Below are 20,900 nucleotides of genomic sequence, written 5' to 3'. Positions count from 1 at the left end.
CTCTCCCGCGAAGCTACGAAGGTCGCAAAAGCGGATCTTGAAAGGTGAACGTGAATGACTCATGACGACAAATCCGAATTGTTCAGTCGAAAAGGTCGTGAACACGAACAGCGTATAGCATCTCAGACTGCGTCTTTATTGAGGATTGTACTCGGAAAGCTTTATTTTTTTGACATGTGTCTGTTCTCAGTGATGTGTTTAGAGGTAGGACAATTTGGCTAAGGACATTGAGCTTTTTTTAACTTCCGTATTTTAATGAAGATAGCTTTAAAAGACATGAGTTAATGTTTATTTCCCTATTCATAGTAGCAGTTCATAGACGCCACGATTGTGGTGTAGTATTGATAATTCTAGAAGAAATGGCAATCCATGATTATTTCGTTTCTGAAATATTTACTTGCCCGATAGCTATCTTTCAAACTCCACCAGTTTCATCATCAATGAAAGTAAATTACAGCCTAAGGAACTTGCAGACCATCTCGAAAATCAAAGAAACTAGAATTTTTTTGTGACTTCCGGACGCTGCTACGCCTGAGGTGTGAGTGTTCAAATGGCTCTCAGCACTATGGGACTTAACATCTAGTATGGCCATCAGTCCCCTAGAACTTAGAACTACTTAAACCTAACTCACCTAAGGACATCACACAACACCCAGTCATCACGAGGCAGAGAAAATCCCTGACCCCGCCGGGAAGGGTGTGTGTGTATCAATAGTTCTTTTCAAAAAAATGGTTCAAATGGCTCTGAGCACTATGGAACTCAACATCTGATGTCACCAGCCCCTAGAACTTAGAACTACTTAAACCTAACTAACCTAAGGACATCACACACATCCATGCCCGAGGCAGGATTCGAACCTGCGACCGTAGCTCAAACGGCTCTGAGCACTATGGGACTCAACATCTTAGGTCATAAGTCCCCTAGAACTTAGAACTACTTAAACCTAACTAACCTAAGGACATCACACACACCCACGCCCGAGGCAGGATTCGAACCTGCGACCGTAGCAGTCCCGCGGTTCCGGACTGCAGCGCCAGAACCGCTAGACCACCGCGGCCGGCAGTTCTTTTCATATTAGGTACGTACGTCTGTTTTGCAAGACAGCGAATTGAATTTCAGCAACGAGTTGCATGTTGTTTGCGGTGTAGTCTCTAGTAATTTTCCCTATCGGACAGTAAAGCTGCCGATACTGGTGGACAAATATTTCAAGAGAATAGAAAACATGCCTAGTGTTCTTTGCTAGGCCTAAATCTATATCTACATTCATACTTCACAAACGACCAAACGCTACATTGCAGAAAGTTGTAGAGTTGTCTTCCATGTAAGTATTTAGAACCTGCCTATTATTTAATTACGCTGAACGTCAATAAGAAACTACGTATTTTGATGCCGACTACTAGCGTTTGAATTTTTTTGTAACTATTTTTATTTATTTGGTAAAATCTCACTGCTTACTGCGCCACGTTTATCAATGAGCGTTGGTCTCAAAATGGGAGTCCCGCATTGTTACCCGCACAAGGTGTTCCACTGCCTTTGTTCTACTAGTTAATCAAGCATCAAATCTGTTTCTTCTATTGTCTTAGGCTTACAATCCGTCAGTCAGAAGGGCATGTACTTTTTCTTCGTGTTTTGATTGTGCCCGGCGAGCATTTTTAAATTTCGCAAAATGTCCAGCAGTTTTATACTACAGTATATAAATTTAATACTATACTTAAAATGTGTTAACTGATTTTTGTTACTTTCATTGAATTTATATAAAAATGGTGTAAATTCTTCACCTGCAAAATGTCTGCTTGTATTAAATATTTCTCATGTCTTTTAGGTCGTACTTTAAATTTTTTCCAACTGGTGACTCTATATGTTTGCCATTGTGAATGAATACCTGAAAAGAACCCCCGAGCTGCACGTACTTATTCCACTCACAGGACATTATAAACAATGTTGCACCCCTTCACACAATGACACACAGGAGGGATTTAGAAATTAGCGCAGGATTTTGGTGATCAGATATGGAGCGACACCCCTCGAAACTCTGCCGCCCAAATTCTAATGATTACACTTTCTTCCATTCAGTAGCCTATTGATGGACGTTCAGTGAACATCTTTAGTAATTAAAAAATTATTCTAGACAACAAACTGCGATTTTCAGTATACGAGAATACATACTTTATTGTTCCACCGAGAAAATATATGTGGGAAGTAATAACAGGCAAAGAAGTAAGTATTTTTCTGTACATTTAAAGCAGGAATAATTTTAATGACCAAGGTGTTGAAACAAAATATACTTTGTAAGCGGGATTATGCTTTTTTGTGTATGTTATTACATCATTCAGTGGCTTGCAACAACATGAGTACACATGTACCCTGTTTCGGCATACTTCGGCGTGAAATTTATAATGTTTCACGCGCAAGCGGCCTATTTGAGAAGAGTGCTTGATTACGAACAGTGACCTGCATTATACATGCGTACTCATGTCGTTGCAAGCCACCGAATGATGTAATAACGTACATAAAAAAGCATAATCCCGCTTCCAAAATATATTTTGTTTCAACACCTTGGTCATTAAAATTATTCCTGCTTATAAATGTACAGAAAAATACATACTTCTTTGCCTGTTATTACTTCCACATATATTTTCTCGAAATCTTGAACCCTACATTGATATAGCTTCAAAACCACATTTGGTTTGAAAATAGCTCTCTAGTTAGAGCACAGGCTGCGCAGTATATTTTATGTTATATCATAATATTCTCGTTTCGATAGCGCAAATTGCGAATTTCCAAGTTTTCCTTGAAATCAGACAGAATCCTTAAACAAAAACATAAAAGTCATTTTCCGCTCTTCGATGAAGGTTGCAGTTCAGCTAGCTTCTGTGAAAGAGGATCATTTTGTTTTAAGGAGGCCTTCAAAACAGTGACACTTCTTACGACTCAGACTGTTAACTTTTAAAAGTGGGAAGTATGCGTTTTCTCGCTTACGAAACAATAAAAAGGCTTATATCGAACGCAGTGACAATTCTGTTTCACTGGATACGGCATTCCACCTGTAAAAAAAGCACTCTGTATACGTACCAACCTACGGGATGATGACAGCTTTACTCTGTAGAAACTTGGTTTTAAATTTCGTAACCGAGATAGTAATGGAAGAAATTAACTAAATCCAGCAGCAGGGCCGAAATTCCATGTATTTAAAGCATCGCAACAAACGGTTTTCCAGCGCTGTGATTGCTTTAGCGTGAGATCACCAAATTTCAGACATTAACCTTCCACCACGATCAGCTCCCACCATCCTAGATGTATCGCACGAGTTTTATCACCGCATTGTATGCTACGCTATAACGAAAGTCAGGTATCAGCTTGATTGCGCTAAATTCTGTTCATGTGGCATTGTAAGGTAAACGTGATGTGTGTGTTTCATTCAAATTGGTAAACTGGAACATTGAGCCACCATAAAATTCTTTGTTTGGGGTATGTTGCCGCCTACGGAATCTTATCCAAAGTTAATTCGATTTACAAGTAAACGATTCCTTTGATTTTCACTATTAGGAAAAGAGCGCCTGAGATTCATCGTGATCATAATTATCCATCTGATAACCAACGTGGTATTAAAACTGCTGCTAAAGATTAGCACACGGTATGATATCGGACTATTAGTGATTAAAGATGTATGAACGATCTGACGCCATGAACATAATGAACGCTGATTGAAAGCAAACGTAAAAACGGACTTTGCTGAGAAACGTTTGGACCGTTTTAAAATGTGTATCAAACAATTCATGCCGAGAACGAAGCACTGGGTGGTGATCTTTGGTTCACGGGCCTATAAAGTGGAAATCATACTTCATCTGCCGGAAATGTTCCGGCCCGTTTTGTGTGATACAAAAGAGATTCTCCTCATTTATTAGCTTTCAAAGGGTTGTCTAACATGCGACGAATACTACACAGGTCTTCTGGGCACATGGATGAAAAAGAAATACGTGAAAAGATGCTTGAATTGTGAATTCACATTAAGTGCCTCGCACAAGATTCGTCGAACCACATTTAGATTATTTCCTACCGCTCCACTCCGAACAGCGCGCGGTAAAAAAACAACACTTAAATCTCTCCTTGCGAGCTCTGATATCTCTTATTTTATTACGATGATTATTTCTCACTATGTAGGTTGCCATCAACAAACTATTTTCGCATTCGGAGGAGAAGGTCGGTGATAAAAACTTCCCCCACCCCTACTCTCTTATCACATCCACGACAGTCTTTCCCCATTTCGCGATAGAAAAAAAAAAAAAAGGAGCTGCCGTTCTTGAACTTTTTCGATGTTCTCCGTCAATCCTATCTGATACAGATCCCATCGTGATGACTGGGTGTTGTGTGCTGTCCTTAGGTTAGTTAGGTTTAAGTAGTTCTAAGTTCTAGGGGACTGATGACCATAGATTTTAAGTCCCATAGTGCTCTGAGCCACAGATCCCATACTGCGCAACAATACTCAGAAGAGGACGGACAAGTATAGTGTAGGCCGTCTCCTTAGCAGACCTCTTGCATCTTCTAAGTGTTCTGTCAATAAAATGCAGTCTTTGATTCCCCTTCCCCATAAAATTTCCTATATCATCGTTCCAATTTAAGATGTTTGTAATTGTGCTCCCTAGGTATTTAGAGGAATTTACAGCCTATAGATTTGTGTGATTTATCGTGTAACAGAAATTTAACGGATTCCATTTAGTACTCATATTGAGACTTAACACTTTTCATTATTTAGAGTCCATTGTCACTTCTCGCACCATATGGATACCTTGTCGAAATCATTTTCCAAATGGTTCAAATGGCTCTCAGCACTATGGGATTTAACTTCTGAGGTCATCAGTCCCCTAGAACTTAGAACTACTTAAACCTAACTAACCTAAGGACATCATACACATCCATGCCCGAGGCAGGATTCGAACCTGCGATCGTAGCGGCCGCGCGGTTCCAGACTGTAGCGCCTATAACCGCTCGGCCACCTCGGCCGGCCAATCATTTTCCATTTGGTTTTAATCTTCTAATGATTTTACTACACGGCAAATGTCAGTATCATCTGCGAACAATCTAAGAGGGCTCCTTAGATTGTCTAGTAATTCGTTTTTTAGGAACAGCAGAGGGCCTATAACACTTCCTTGGGGAACGCCAAATATTAGATCTGTTTCACTCTATGACTTCCTGTCAGTTGCTACGAACTGTGACCCCTCTGACAGAAAATAACGAATTTAGTCACACAACTGGCACGATTCTCCATAGGCACGCAATTTCATTAGAAATCACTTGTGAGGAACGGTGTCAAAAGCCTTCTGGAAATCTAGAAATGTGAAATCAATTTCAGATACCCCGTCGACAGGACTCAATACTTTGTGTGAATAAAGAGCTATTAATAGTTGTTTTTCACAAGAACGATATTTTCTGAACCCGTGCTAACTATACGTCAATACAGTCTTTTCTTCGAGGTCTTTCATAAAGTTCGAACATAGTATATGTCCCAAAATCCTACTGCAAATCGACGTCAGTGATATGGGTTTGAAATTCAGCGGATTACTACTACTTCCTTACTTGAATATTAGTTGACCTGTGCAACTTTCCACTCTTAGATACGGATCTTCCGTCGAGGGAGTGGCTGTATATGACTGCCAAATATGGAGCTGTTGTCTCAGCATACTTTGAAAGGAACATTATGGATATGCCATCTGGACCGGAAGATTTGCCTTTATTAAGTGCTTTAAGATCCTTCGCTATACCGAGGATATCTGCTTTCAAGTTGCTCATGTTGGCAGGTGTTCTTGATTCGAATCCTGGAATATTTACTTCGTCTTCTTTGGCGAGGGAATTTCGTAAAACCATGTTTATAAGTACGCTTCAGTAACAATGTCATCGATAACATTACCATTGCTATCGTGCAGTGAAGGTTTTGATTGTGTCTTGCCGCTGATGCACTTTACATAGACCAGAATCTCTTTGGGTTTTCTCCCAGATTTCGAGAAAGATTTTATTTGCACAAACTGTCAAAAGAACCTCGCGTTGAAGTTTGCGCTAAGTTTCGAGCTTCGGTAGAATATCGTCAGTTTTGCAGATTTTGCATTATTTTGCATTATTTTGAATTTGGCATTTTTTTTTCGTTGCTTCTGCAACAGTGTTCTCGGCTGTTTTGCGTACTATGTGGGATCAGTACCAACTCTTATTAATTTATTTGGTATAAATTTCTCAAATGTCGTCGATACATTTTCTTTGAATCTAAGCCACAAGCTGGTCTACGCTTACATATTTAATTTGGAAGGAGTGGAGACTGTTCCTTAGGAAGACTCACAAGAAGTTTTATCTGCTTTTTTAAATATATATTTTTTGCCTTTATTTTTGGTACCGGTATTCAGTAGATCGTGATCTTGCGGCCACTAATCTCTGTATCCGCCAAGATGCTCCCTACCTGCTCAGGATTATTTATCGCTACGAGGTCAAGTATGTTTCCGCAAGTATTTACACTTCGAGTGGCTTCCTGAACTAATTGCTAAAAACAATCTTCGGAGAAAGAATTTAGTACGATTTCGGACGATGTTTTACGCCTACCACCGAATTTAAACATATATTTTCGCTAACATATCGAGGGTAGACTGAAATCACCACCCCCTGTAATTGTATGAGCGCGGTACCTACTTGAAACGAGACTCACGTTTTCTTTGGACTATTCAGCAACTGTATTGTATGAGTCGGGGGTCAGTAAAAGAAACCAATTATTAGTTTATCCCGGTGGTCAAGTACAACCTCTACACACACTAGCTCGCTTCAATTTCACTACACGATATACGGCTTCTAGCAGCAAAAAATACTCCACCAATAAGTGTATTTAATCCATCTTTTCCAAACACCTCAAGGTCCCTCTGTAAAAATTTCGGCTGAACTCACCTCCGGTTTCAGCCAGCTTTCAGTAACTAAATCAGTGAATAAAAAATATTCACCAGGTTTATCATGCTCTACCTTCCGCATACTCGTACATAAAAAAAAGTCGTGGTTGGAAAACTTTAGGAGTCTAATGAATACATTATGGCAGTAGTAGATGCACATTTTACATACCTCTGAGAGGTAGTTAAATGAAAGTGAGAAATACGGAAAAAAGTAAGTAAACTGTTTATTATTTCAAAAGTAATCGCCATTACTGTTAATACATTTATAACACTGAGAGACAAGACGGTCAACGGCTTCATCGGAAAATATTTGCAGTTGGCTTCGGAACCATGACTGTACCCAGGCGTGCATCTCTTCGTCCGAAGCAGATCGACGGCCAGGAATGTCCTTCTTTAGGGCTCCAAAACTATGGCAATTGCATGGGAGAGGTAGGGACTTTATGGAGCAGTCGTCATCAAACTGCGGCCCGAATGTAGAGTTAGTGCAGCCCACGGTTCTCAGCCCTTTTTTTATAATAACACGCTCCTAGCAACTAACAGCAGAGAGCAAAAACGTCAACTAACGTTAAGAGCTTCTTAAGACTGTATGTTTCTTGTTGAGTAACGAACAAAAATACTTATGGAGACGCAAATATTTTGAAATTTGCTTAATTTTAACTGGCGTTGGTGTATTCGGCCGTCAGCTAATTACAGTTTTCCGGTTACGTCAGGGGCAGGGCGGTATGTAGCGCGGCCACTGCGGTTTAATAGAAGTGAGAGGGGGATATTTTATTGTCTGTCGTCCAATGCTGACAACTCACGAGCGTGTGCAGCTGGCATCGATCGGTTGCTATGGCATAAATGGGAAACGGAAGCAACATGGATGCACATTATAGAGAAGGTCATCTTCAAAAGTGGTAAATTTTCGTAGCACGTGATGCGAAATCAAACTGAGGCTGTTGCAATACGATGCAATGGGTTAAAGAAAAATGTGTTCAAGACATTAAGTAAAGATCTGTGATTCGGGTCTCATTCTCCAATTGCTGTTATTAATTAGTACAACATGCTAATTTATGTAGGTTACCAATTAATAGAAAGTCCGTAGGCGAAGGTGTGAGAAAGTGGCCAGGACGGGAAAAGTGGCCATTGCATACTTTTTGCCCAAAACGGCGGTGCTGCCTGCCGAGAAGTGGTCAGACTACTACTTCTTTTGGCGTACAAATGTAGTTGCTTGTTATTTATTTCAGTTTGACACTTTCTTCTGTGGATCACTAATGCCCGCATAGCGTCCGATCGCGAGAAATGGGCACACTACTCGTCGGGAAAAGTGGCCCGAGTGTTCACCCCAGAAAGAATTGCTTCCAAAAGACACTCATAATACAACAGATAATATTGACTTCTAAACACTTTTATACCGAAAGCTATCACCCGCCATTCTACCCCTTTGTGGCATTTTTGAATTAATTAAGTTGTACTACTTAAAATCGCCTTATGTTCTGTTATTTTGGCCTGATGCAAGAGTCCGATTGAAAACTGTCTGCTGCAGTCGTTTGGTGTTCTTCCAGATAGTAGTGCGTAAAGATGCCTTGAAAATATCTCCGTGAATCAGGAAAACAAACATAGGATCCTGGTCGCAGTACCCGCTTAGGTACGGAAAACTGGTCACTATGCAAGCCTTCAGAAAAAAGCATGCAGTGGCAATACATTATTTTCTTTTACACTTCAAAACATTCGGTGTGGCACCTTGTAATATGTAGACTCAAAATGTGGAAGTGGTAAGCTTTTATCAGAAACCACGGCTTGGTGAAAACTGAATTTCTTTTTGAGTGACTATGTAACGCCCCCCCCCCCCCCCCCCCTTCCAATGCGGACCAAGCTGTCGCTCTACAATGTCAGCATTGGCTCTTAAGCAAAAAAGTTTGACCACCACTGGTAGGAGGATGTGTAAGGGCTTCCCAGCGAAACTTCTGCAGCGTACTCGAAACAACCCCGGCAACATGTGGGCGGGCCCACAAACATTTTTCCATGGAGGCATTGGCAGTCTTGTCTCACAGTGGAATAAACGTATTAACAGCTATGGCGATTACTTTTGCCTCGCGCATCAAGGACGGAATATACTTAGTGGAGAACGCTGAACGTTGAACAAAGTGCACTGACCTAAGGGGAACCACGTCGAAACGTAAGTACGGTGCAGTTCTTCACAGCCCGACCTGGACTTTGTACCTCGAGTTGCTGTCTCGCTGAAGAGTAACAGAGCAACGAGCCAGCCGGTAACGGGTCTGCGGATAAACCAGAGTGGCGGAAGAGGTCAGACAGGCATCGCAGGCCGTTCTTCCGGGTGCGCCAAGGCCAGCAGGGACACACGGACAGTCCCGTGCTGGGGAAGCCACGCGACGCCGTGATGTCATTCTCTCCGCTATCTACGAGCCGACAACGGGCCCTTTCTTCCAGCACTGTACACACGAGTAAGCTGTAGTGGTAATTTTGCTGACGCACACAACTTCAACAAAAAAAGTGTTGTGTTCTATGACTGCAATATCAATGCGTCACCGTCCATTCATTATAAGTGCTTGGGTCTAACAACTTCTAAGGATATGAATTATGAAATGAAATGATCATGTAAGCACAGTTTTAGGAAGAGCATGGGGCAGACTTAGATACTTTGGTAGGATACTGGCAAATGCTATCAGTATACAAATGCAATCGCTTACAAAACACTCGTGCGAGCCATTCTAAAGAAATGCTCTACTGTGTGGGACCCATACAAAACAAGACTAAGAGCGAGACATTGACCCTATTTAAAGAAGGGTAACAAACGTATTTCATCTGTATATTGAGAAAGCAGTAAAGGAAACAAAAGCAAAGTTCGGAGTAGGTATTAAAATCCATGGAGAAGAAATAAAAACTTTGAGGTTCGCCGATGACATTGTAATTCTGTCAGATACAGCAAAGGACTTGGAAGAGCAGTTGAACGGAATGGGCAGTGTCTTGCAAGGAGGATATAAGATGAACATCAACAAAAGCAAAACAAGGATAATGGAATGTAGTCGAATTAAGTCGGGTGATGCTGAGGGTATTAGATTAGGAAATGAGACACTTAAAGTAGTAAAGGAGTTTTGCTATTTGGGGAACAAAATAACTGATGATGGTCGAAGTAGAGAGGATATAAAATGTAGACTGGCAATGGCAAGGAAAGCGTTTCTGAAGAACAGAAATTTGTTAACATTGAGTATAGATTTAAGTGTCAGGAAGTCGTTTCTGAAAGTATTTGTATGGAGTGTAGCCATGTATGGAAGTGAAATATGGACGATAAATAGTTTAGACAAGAAGAAAATAGAAACTTTTGAAATGTGGTGCTACAGAAGAATGCTGAAGATTAGATGGGTAGATCACATAACTAATGAAGAGGTACTGAATAGGATTGGGGAGAAGAGGAGTTTGTGGCACAACTTGGGGGTAAAAATCGTAGAGGGAGACCAAGAGATGAATACACTAAGCAGATTCAGAAGGATGTAGGCTGCAGTAGGTACTGGGAGATGAAGAAGCTTGCACAGGATAGAGTAGCATGGACAGCTGCATCAAACCAGTCTCAGGACTGAAGACCACAACAACAACAACAAACGTATGGTCACAAGTTTGTGTGATACATAGGAAAGCGTCACTGAGAAGCTGAAAGAACCTGAACAGGCAGACGATTGAACATATACGCCAACTATGCCGCAAAAGCCTAGTTCACAAGTTTCAAGACCAGCAGTAAGTGAGAACTCTAGGAATACACCACAACACCCAATGTATTGCTCCCATTACTGACCTCGACGTTTACTTGAAGCGCGCACAAATGCATTTAAGCAGTCATTCTGCCCGCGCTCCGTACCCAAACTTGTGGTACGATACTAAGTGCCGCCTGCTGTGCACTTCACAGGTTTGCAGAGTTCATACGTAAATTAAATGTTCAGCAAGTCAGTAGCTATTTCCGCGATTAGAGCTGCTGCAACAAATATTGTATATTTATAGATATTAGGACATTCGTTATTAACAATGCATTCTAGTTTTAAAAAAAAATATTGGTAGTCATAAACGCAATAGAAGAGGAAAAAAATCAACTATCATATCGTATAGGCCTACTGTATTGAGTGACAGTACTGCAAAAATCTTATAAAAACGCCTGACTATGGACGTACACTCAAAATTGACGGATGCAATACTTCATCTACAGTTCAAAACATAAAACAAGATTTTCAGTAGGCGATGGCACGCAAGTGGTCTGTCGACAATACTCGACTTTCTGATGTACAGATACTCTAATCATTTTGTTTATATCTTTTGAGGATGTCACATTGGCTTAACCACACTAGTATAATATAAGGCTTCTTCTATTTCATAAAGACGTGAAGATGGTCTTTATGGACCAAAATCCATCGTCTGGCGACAATCTTTCGCGATCCTCGACTGCAATTAAAGAAACAAATTCTGTACTTCCTGGATCTCTGTCTTTATTCGCAACTATTTCGCAGTTTGTAGAACTCCATTCAATATGGTAGTTTAACAACCTCGAGAGATCTGGTAATGCAGAAGTGCTCATCAGGTTTACGTCTTACATGTGCACACGTCTTTTGCAGACAATCGCAATTATAATACGGGAAAGGATGTGAAATACCGGAATACGTTTGGATACCGTCACATAACAGATTTGCGCTCTGGCAGACTGACGAACAATCACAGGTTGAATTGTCGATGTGAATGTTGCACGTCTGTGTTGTGAATGAGCAGAAATATTTTTAGATTATTTTTCAGAGTGTATACGGTGAAAAAAAAGGAAGATTAATAAAGTTGGAGAAATGACTATGAATGGTATCTCATCCTCTCACTTGCTTCTTTCACCGCCAGCAATGATTTGTTAATGTAAGAAAGCCAAGTTGTCAGCGGTTTTGAGCCTACCATAAACGCTATGTTCCGATATAATCGCTTTATATGTCAGGTTAAAGTTCGGAGGAAGTCGAATATGTACCATCTCCAATAGGACCGTTGCAAGTAATGCACTGCAATGTTCAAACAAACCGCGTTGTGGGCAGCTTGTGACATTAAAACACATCTGTCGTCCTCGGCGATACGTAAGTCCAATCAACCGTAAATCACCTTCTTTTTAGCAAAGTAGCTCCCTGTAGCCAATTTACAAATAACAAGTAAAAATTAATAAATATCGATCACAATCACAGCGATAGTATAGCAATGAGTGAGTGATTTTCCGAATGACTCAATGCTACGGAGATTACTGTTGAGTCATGTCTAAACGCAAAAATTTCAGGAAAAGAAGTAAACCACATACTGATCAAATAATGTGGCAGATACCATAATACAATAGACAAAAGAAATGTGAGTAGAGATACGAAACGCCTACCGCACGGGTCTCCTCTGTTCCACATGCTAGATTCAAAATGGTTCAAATGGCTCTCAGCACTATGGGATTTAACTTCTGCGGTCATCAGTCCCCTAGAACTTAGAACTACTTAAACCTAACTAACCTAAGGACATCACACACATTCATGCCCGAAGCAGGATTCGAACCTGCGACCGTGGCGGTCGCGCGGTTCCAGACTGTAGCGCCTAGAACCGCTCGGCCACACCGGCCGGCGCTAGATTCAAAGAATCACAACAATGGTTGCTACCAACAATATTTCAACAGTAAGACTTCACAAAGTGTCACTCCCGTCGGCGTTGAGGCGATCAGCTGACGACTCGGCGGCGTACCTTGGCTTGCAACAGGCATGTCTGCGGCCTATGCAGTATCGAAGGAAGAAGGCGGCAGCGGCGGTGGCGGTGGCAGCGGCAGCGGCGACAGCGAGGGCGACGGCGGCTGCGTCCGTTGTGCAGCGAGCGCCGGCGTGCGCGCGCTATTACCTCAGCGAGGAGCCTGCCCCACCACCGCCGCCTGCATCATCCGGCGTCTTTCCCTGGCGGCCGCTTTCGCGCTCGCAGTCAGCACTCGCATCGCGACGGGCGTCGTCGACGTATCGCTGTGCTGTAAGGATGCCACAAATGACAACCGAAGGAGTCCTACTGTGAAGTGAGATGACGCCTTAGATCATCACTTTCATTTCTCAGACCGTATAGTTAACGACAGCCGGGTTTGCATCGCACTGCTGTCGAGACTTCTTCAAACACCGAGCGAGGTGGCGCAGTGGTTAGCACACTGGGCTCGCATCCGGAAGGACGACGGTTGAACAACCCGGCTACAGCCGTCCTGATTTAGGTTTTCCGTGATTTACCTAAATAGCTTCAGACAAATGCCGGGATGTTTCCCTCGAAAGGGCACGACCGACTTCCTTCCCCACCCTTCCCTAATCTGATGAGACCGATGACATCGTTGTCTGGTCCCTTCCCCCAAATCAACCAACCAAGCTACTTCTTCAGACAGGTCTTCCGCCCGGAATCCCATTGACCGGAGTCGAATTGTCTCCAGTGATAAGTCCCGCTTTGAACTGAGCCCCGATTACAAGCAAAGACATGTCTGGAGACGCCCCGGAAAACTGTAGGTTACCAATCTGACTGTCGCCCACCATATGATTTGACATCCAAGAGTGATTGCGTGGGCTGCCATTTCATTCTATGGCAGGACCTCTTCCGTTGTAATTCTCGGTACCCTTACAGCACAGCGATACATCGACGATATTCTATGCCCCGTTTCGTTACATTTCACAGCAAGCCATCCTGGGCTCACGTTTCAGCAAGATAATGACCGCCCGCACAGGGCTCGAATACTGTTTGTTTTCATACTTGCAAGACCCTATCTTGACCAGCACGGTTGCCGGATCTCTCCCCAACTGAGAACGTTTGAAGCAGTGTGGGCAGGACCACACAGCCGTCTCGGGATTTTGACGATCTGATGCTCCAGTTGGATAGGATGTGGCACAATATCCCTCAGGACGACTCGAAAACTGCGTCATTCAGCGCCAAGCCGAATAATTGCTTGGGCCAGTGGGGGACTAACGCGTTACTGACTTGCTGGATTTGTGAAGCTCTTTCTCTTGAATAAATCATCCAATTCTTCTGAAATTGTAATCAATTGTTTGTCTGTATATGAAGGGCTTATTTCAACAGTGGCACAAGTCCATTACCTCCACGTTTCTGTTATAACGGTTCTGACATTAATGGTCCAAACAAACAGAAAGAAAGGTTCATCTCTAGCAAGAAGCCATATGCTGTAATACGTCTGGGCCGGCCGGAGTGGCCAAGCGGTTCTAGGCGCTACAAAGAAATGGTTCAGATGGCTCTGAGCACTATGGGACTTAACTTCTGAGGTCATCAGTCCCCTAGAACTTAGAACTACTTAAACCTAACTAACCTAAGGACATCACACACATCCATGCCCGAGGCAGGATTCGAAACTGCGACCGTAGCAGCAGCGTGGTTCCGGACCGAAGCGCCTAGAACCGCTCGGCCACAGCGGCCGGAAATGCTGTGCATTTCGTTCTGTAACTGTTAGGATTTTTTTAAATTTTAGCGCAGAAGCCTATTGAATTCATTTTTCTGATGTGACTTACAAAAACAGGGGAACATCAATGAGGTTGAGTTTAATGTACTGACTGCAGGAAAAAAATTACAATTTTTTTAGGAGGATCATAGTCTATCGTAATTTCACTTTGGCTTGTAAAAACTTACGTCACGGTTTTCGATTTTCTGATCCGATGAACATATTTCACTCATGAGCGCGTCGCGTGACTTTAATGTATTATCTCGTTCGAAAAACAATTTGAGATTTTCATAACGTACGCTATGGTCGTTCAGTTTAGACTTCTCAGGGTTTCTATAACACTCATCCTCATTGATATTCCCCCAGTTTTGTAAGTCACGTCAGAAAAACGAATTCAATAGGCTTCTGCGCTAAAATTTAAAAAAGTCCTAACTGTTACGGAACGAAATGCCACAGCATTTCCGGCCGCTGTGGCCGAGCGGTTCTAGGGGCTTCGGTCCGGAACCACGCTGCTGCTACGGTCGCAGTTTCGAATCCTGCCTCGGGCATGGATGTGTGTGATGTCCTTAGGTTAGTTAGGTTTAAGTAGTTCTAAGTTCTAGGGGACTGATGACCTCAGAAGTTAAGTCCCATAGTGCTCAGAGCCATTTGAACCATTTAAGTGAAGCTCTATTGCCTCCGAACCCTTTGTATGATGATATTTAATCACACAGTGGTAAAACGCCTCTGCACATAAGGAAGCTATTACAATTATTATTCCGTAAGTAATACGTGAGCTGTTGATCACAAAATCATATGTACAAATTTGTAGGAAAAGGAGGATGGAGTGTAACTGTGAACTTTCCAGGGGAAGAACCACGGCATTGGTTCAGAGTGGTTAAAAGAAATTACGGAGGCGAAACGGGATGTCGAAATCTTTTTCCGAAACTAGTGACAAGCTGCCACTTGTGTTCTTATTCGCGCCGTTAGCAGCGTCATCCTCAAATGGACAGCTGACCTGTGATAAAAATTGGCAGAACCGATCTTACTGTGTCCAATGGACCATCTCCGTGTTCACGACAGATCATTAAGGAAACTACGAAAAACCCTAATCAAAATCAATTACACTCTAAGTCTATATTCCGCAAGTCACATTAGTGTGTGTGTGTGTGTGTGTGTGTGTGTGTGTGTGGCGGATGGTACTCTCACTTCGCCCCTTTTCAATTCAGCAGCGATGGCGCCAGGAAGAACGATTGCTGGTAAGACTCCGGGTGAGGTAGAATTCGTTTATGGTCTTTTCTCGAGATATACGTACGAGGAGCCAATGCATTTTTGGCTCTTCTAGGAAAGTACTTACTCGAAATTTTAACAGCAAACCACACCGTGGTACAGAACACCAGTCTTACAGTGTCTGCCACCGGAGGTGGCTGTGAATTTTCTAGACGTTTTCGTGCTAGTAACCAAACGCAGTTGTCCTCTTTGGACGTTCTCAATTCTCCCTATCAATCTGATCTGGCACAAGCCGCGGACTGACGAGCAATATTCAATTATTGGTCGAACGACGATATTGTAAGCTACCTCCTTTGCGGGTGGACTACACATCCTAAGGCTCAGTCCAATGAATTGTGGGGTCGTTACACTTTAAATAGTTCCGTGCGCGTGCTCCTGGAGATTTCATGGCTGTGACTGCTTCCAGTGATTGTGCTACAATTGTGTAATCCTACAGCAAAGGGTCTTGCTGTGTATTTATGCGCAACATGTTACATCTGCTTATGCTGAGGCTCATCTTTCAGTCCTTGCACCAAGCGTCGATCGTCTGCAGTTCTTGCTACGTTCTTCTAGCATTGTGACTTTTCTGTGTACAACAGCACCATCCGCGAAAAGTCTTATGGTACTTACGACGTTATCTACTAGTTCATTTATATGTACTGTGATTAGCAATCGACTAATAACAGTGCCTTGGGTACGCCGGAGTAGCCTTTATATCTGAATATATGTCTCAATTAAGAATGACGTGATGTGTTTGCCGATTTCTGTGTAACCTGGAAGAACACAGCAAGCTGAATTTCACATAATCGTTTATTTCGGAACCCATGTTAGGTCCTACGGAGGAGATTTTCCATCTCGAGAAATGTAATACGCGAGCGTGAAGTACGTTCCAGAATTCTACAACAGACCGACGTAAGACATGTAAGTCTATAGTTTTGTGCGTCTTTACGTCGATACTTCTAACTTGGAAACGAGAATGACCTGCGCTTTTTTCCAGCAAATGATTATCATTCAGCGTACGCACAAAGCAAGTACATTCTATATACATTGAGGTGACGAAAATCGTGGGATAACGATATCCACATACGCAAATGGCGATAATATCGCGTACAAACGGTATAACAGGGCGGTGTATTGGCGCAGCCGTCACTGGTACTCACGTGATTTATGTAAAACGGTTTCCGACGTGGTTTTGGTCGCACGACGGGAACTAACAGACTTTGTACGCGGAACAATAGTTGGACTTGCATGGGACATTCCATTTCGGGAATAGTTAGGGAATACAACATTTCGAGATCCACAGTGTCAAGAGTGTGCCGAGAATAGAAAATTTCTTGACCTGAAAAAGAAACTTGTACAAAACACTTATACTTTCAATTATGGATTACAGCAACGTTATCCTTGAAGGTCTCTCTCACGAACGTTAGTGGCGGCTGGAGCAGGTTATGAATGCCTGTGTTCGTTTTATCTGTAGTGTTCCACTCTGTGATTTCATTTCACACAGCTATCCTGGCTGCGTGCAGACAAGCGCATAGATTTCCATACTCTGTCTTCTCTACTGCCTTACCAAAGTACACTGCCCCCATATATCCCCTCAACCTTAACGCACTTGACTGAACAACATGGCAGGAACACACGTTCCCGTTAGAGCAGTATCCTTTCTGTGCCAATCTATCGTTCAGCCACCTTCTCGAAGTCCTTCTCAGTAGCAGGAACCCGATTCTGGAATAACCACACGCTTTATATTAGGGGAGTGAATAACATCTTCAGCTATTATTATTATTATTATTATTATTATTATTATTAGTGGTCGTAGTAGTAGTAGTAGCTTAACGCCCGCTGCTTCGCTCACGTAGACTGTACGGTCTGCACAGATTTTTTTTTTTTTTCCTCTTAATCGAATCTTTATGTTGTTCACAAATTTCACAAGCTTTTTAACTTTTCACGCCAATTAAAGCCACAGAATCATCGTGTTTTTCGAATGCGCACCTGACCAATAAGCTATTCTGGTAGCTGGAATCAAGGTTTTCGTTAATCATTCCTTCTGCGTTCTTGTGCTGATATTTCCATAGAAACTTTCGTCCGCTAACACATATTCCTTTACATGTAACCGAGACGTAAAATAACAAGCTTCATATATTCAGTTTAAAGAATTTTTTTATATAAAGAAATATTTTCTTGAAAGTTTTCATCCCTTATTTCACCCCCATAGGGCCTAAATTTCCAAAAACAGTAAAACACGCAGTTTTTATTTCTAACCGAGAAGTCAAATAGCAATTTTCGCAGATGCAGCTTAAAAATGCTGTAGTACGTTAATAAAATAAAAGAAAATAAAAAGACTTTGACCCAATATTTCACCCGCATAGAGGTTAAATTTCCAAAAATGGTGAACCACACAATCTTCATTTCTGTCCGAGAAACCAAATAATTTTTGTACATCTAGCTTCAAAATTGCCTTAATAGCGACATATTTTCTAAAAAACCTTTCATCCCATATTTCACCCCATTAGCGGTGGAATTTCGAGAAAAATCCTCCTTAAACGACGCCTATGGTATAAGATCAATACCGTCCGTAAATTTCAAGTTTCTGTCCTTAGTGGTTTGGGCTGTGGTGAGTCGAGTCAGTCGCGACATTGCCTTTTATACAGGGTGATTCACAAAGATGTTGTTGTTGTTGTTGTGGTATTCAGTCCTGAGACTGGTTTGATGGAGCTCTCCACGCTACTCTATCCTGTGCAAAATCTTCATCTCCCAGTACCTACTGCAACCTACATACTTCTGAATCTGCTTAGTGTATTCATCTCTTGGTCTACCTCTACGATTTTTACCCTCCACGCTGCTCTCCAATGCTAAATTTGTGATCCCTTGATGCCTCAGAACATGTCCTACCAACCGGTCTCTTCTTCTAGTCAAGTTGTGCCACAAACTCCTCTTCTCCCCAATCCTATTCAATACTTCCTCATTAGTTATGTGATCTACCAATCTAATATTCAGCATTCTTCTGTAGCACCACATCTCGAAAGCTTCTATTCTCTTCTTGCCCAAACTATTTATCGTCCATGTTTCACTTCCATACATGGCTACACTCCATACAAATACTTTCAGAAACGACTTCCTGACACTTAAACCTATACTCAATGTTAACAAATTTCTCTTCTTCAGAAACGCTTTCCTTGCCATTGCCAGTCTACATTTTATATCCTCTCTACTTCGACCATCATCAGTTAGTTTGCTCCCCAAATAGCAAAACTCCTTTACTACTTTAAGTTTCACAAAGATATACAAATATTTTAATGTTATTGTACGAATAAAACTAAAGAAAAAAGTTCATATAAACATAGGCCCGCAAATGTTTAGCTACGGAGTTACGACTAATAAAAGATTTTGCCTGAAATTTAGGTAATTCGCTAATATGAAGCTGTACGAGGTTAAGGTAAGCGTGATTTCCATTTACGTTGTTGTTATTGGTCTGGTGATTCTAATGAAACATGTCCCAGACGTGTATCTGCAGTAGTTTTCCAGAACATCCAGCGAAGAAAAGATTATTGTACAAGTAAATTTGTTTACTTTCCGTTAAGAATGTTGAAACGTTTATGTTATTGTTAGCAACCGTTAGTGAGTTGCTTCAGTCTCCTAACACTGAAACGAGTTAGTTTTCTGTATTGTTTTCGAACATAATAACAACGGTGTGTTTAAGTGAAACCACATAGCAACTGTTGTAGTTTGTAGATTATTTATGAAATAGGGATGCCTTTCAAATTTACGACAGAGGAATACGCCGATATGGTTTTTATTTATGGAAAATGTGATGGTAATGCTACGGCTGCAGTTAACGAATATCGCGTACGTTATCCAACTCGGAAGATTCCGAATGCACGAACCATTAGTGGAGTATTTCAAATGTTACGGGAGGCTGGTTCTCTACCTAGCGTTCATATATCAGTACGAGCGCTCGATAGGTGAAGACGATGATGACGATATTATGGCTGATGTTCAACGTAGCCTAGGTACCAGTACACGACGTGTCTCTCAATGATTAGGCATTTCACAATCTAAGGTATGACGTACACTGAAATACAATAATCTGTATCCTTATCATAAACAAAAAGTGCATCATTTACATCCGGGAGATCCTGCCCTTTGCTTGGAGTTGTGCCACTGGTTAAATACTAATCGGCGGTTATACAAATACATTTTATTTACTGATGAGGCATAGTTTACATAACGATTATGGTCTGAAGCAAACCCACATGCAACACTGCAACCCAATTTCCAGCAGCGATTTAGCATAAATGTGTGGTGTGACATAATCAACACAAACTTTATTGGACCATTCATTTTCCCACGACGTCTAACTGGAAAGAGGTACTTACAATTCCTTCACGAAGAAATTACCCGCTTGCTCGAAGATGTTCCGCTTTCTACGTGATTGCAAATGTATTTTCAACATGACGGCGCTTTTCCACATTTCACCAACGCCGTCACTACAAATTTAAATGAACATTTTCTCCGTAAATGGATTGGTCGTGGTACTACATGTCTGTGGCCACCCAGATGGCCCGATTGAGGACAAAGTAAAAACATGTGAGGCATTACTTCCTCGCTGGCATTACTTCCTCTCATTATGAATGCAATACACGAAATTAAGAACAACCCTGTGGAACTAAAACGACCAACAAAATCTGTTCATACAAGTGCAGCTAAATGCATTGAACTCGGTGGACACATTTTTGAACATTTATTGTGCAATTGTATGTACACTGTACAACTTCCTTAACACTGACCTATGTTTTTAGTTACTAAATTAAAAATTTTACGAATTACGTCATTGCTTCTCTGGATGTTCTGAAAACTATTGCAGATACACGTCTGGGACATGTTTCATTAGATTTACCAGTTCAATAACAACAAAATAAATGGAAATCGTGCTTTACTTTAACCTCGTGGAGTTTTGCGATGGCTTCATATCAGCGAAGTTGCTAAAATTCAGGTGAAATCTTTTATTAGGCCCAACTCCGTAACTAAACATTTGCGGACCTACGTTTTACTTTTAGAATAGTATATTAAAATATTTGCATATCTTCGTGAATCAACCTGTATACAGAGAATATTACTATTACCAGTATTAGTGGCAACAGCTGCAGTAGTAGTAGTACTGCCAGTGTTAATTTCATCCCTTCATTAGTATTATATACTCCCATTTTCACTATAGACAGTCAAATCAATGTAAACTATTTGTCATATTGAAATTTCTCATTTCTTAGTTAATTATCATGTAAAAAATA

General features: G+C 41.6%; 1 protein-coding gene across 6 annotated transcripts in view; it reads right to left on the bottom strand.

The window, feature by feature from the left end:
- LOC126188877 (CAP-Gly domain-containing linker protein 1) overlaps positions 1–20,900 on the bottom strand; it is a 550,749-nt gene that overhangs the window by 141,279 nt on the left and 388,570 nt on the right. For 2 of the 6 annotated variants that reach the window (XM_049930569.1, XM_049930584.1), the window contains exon 1: positions 12,645–12,781. The exons of the other annotated variants lie outside the window; for them this stretch is intronic. In XM_049930569.1, the coding sequence (XP_049786526.1) occupies positions 12,645–12,663 (19 nt within the window). In that variant the 5' untranslated portion in view covers positions 12,664–12,781. Of the gene's footprint in view, positions 1–12,644; positions 12,782–20,900 lie in introns of those variants that run through there. 6 annotated transcript variants of the gene reach the window in all.

Source organism: Schistocerca cancellata, chromosome 1 (assembly GCF_023864275.1).
Source record: "Schistocerca cancellata isolate TAMUIC-IGC-003103 chromosome 1, iqSchCanc2.1, whole genome shotgun sequence".
Taxonomy (NCBI): Eukaryota; Metazoa; Arthropoda; class Insecta; order Orthoptera; family Acrididae; genus Schistocerca; species Schistocerca cancellata.
This window is presented reverse-complemented; position numbering and strand designations above follow the sequence as displayed.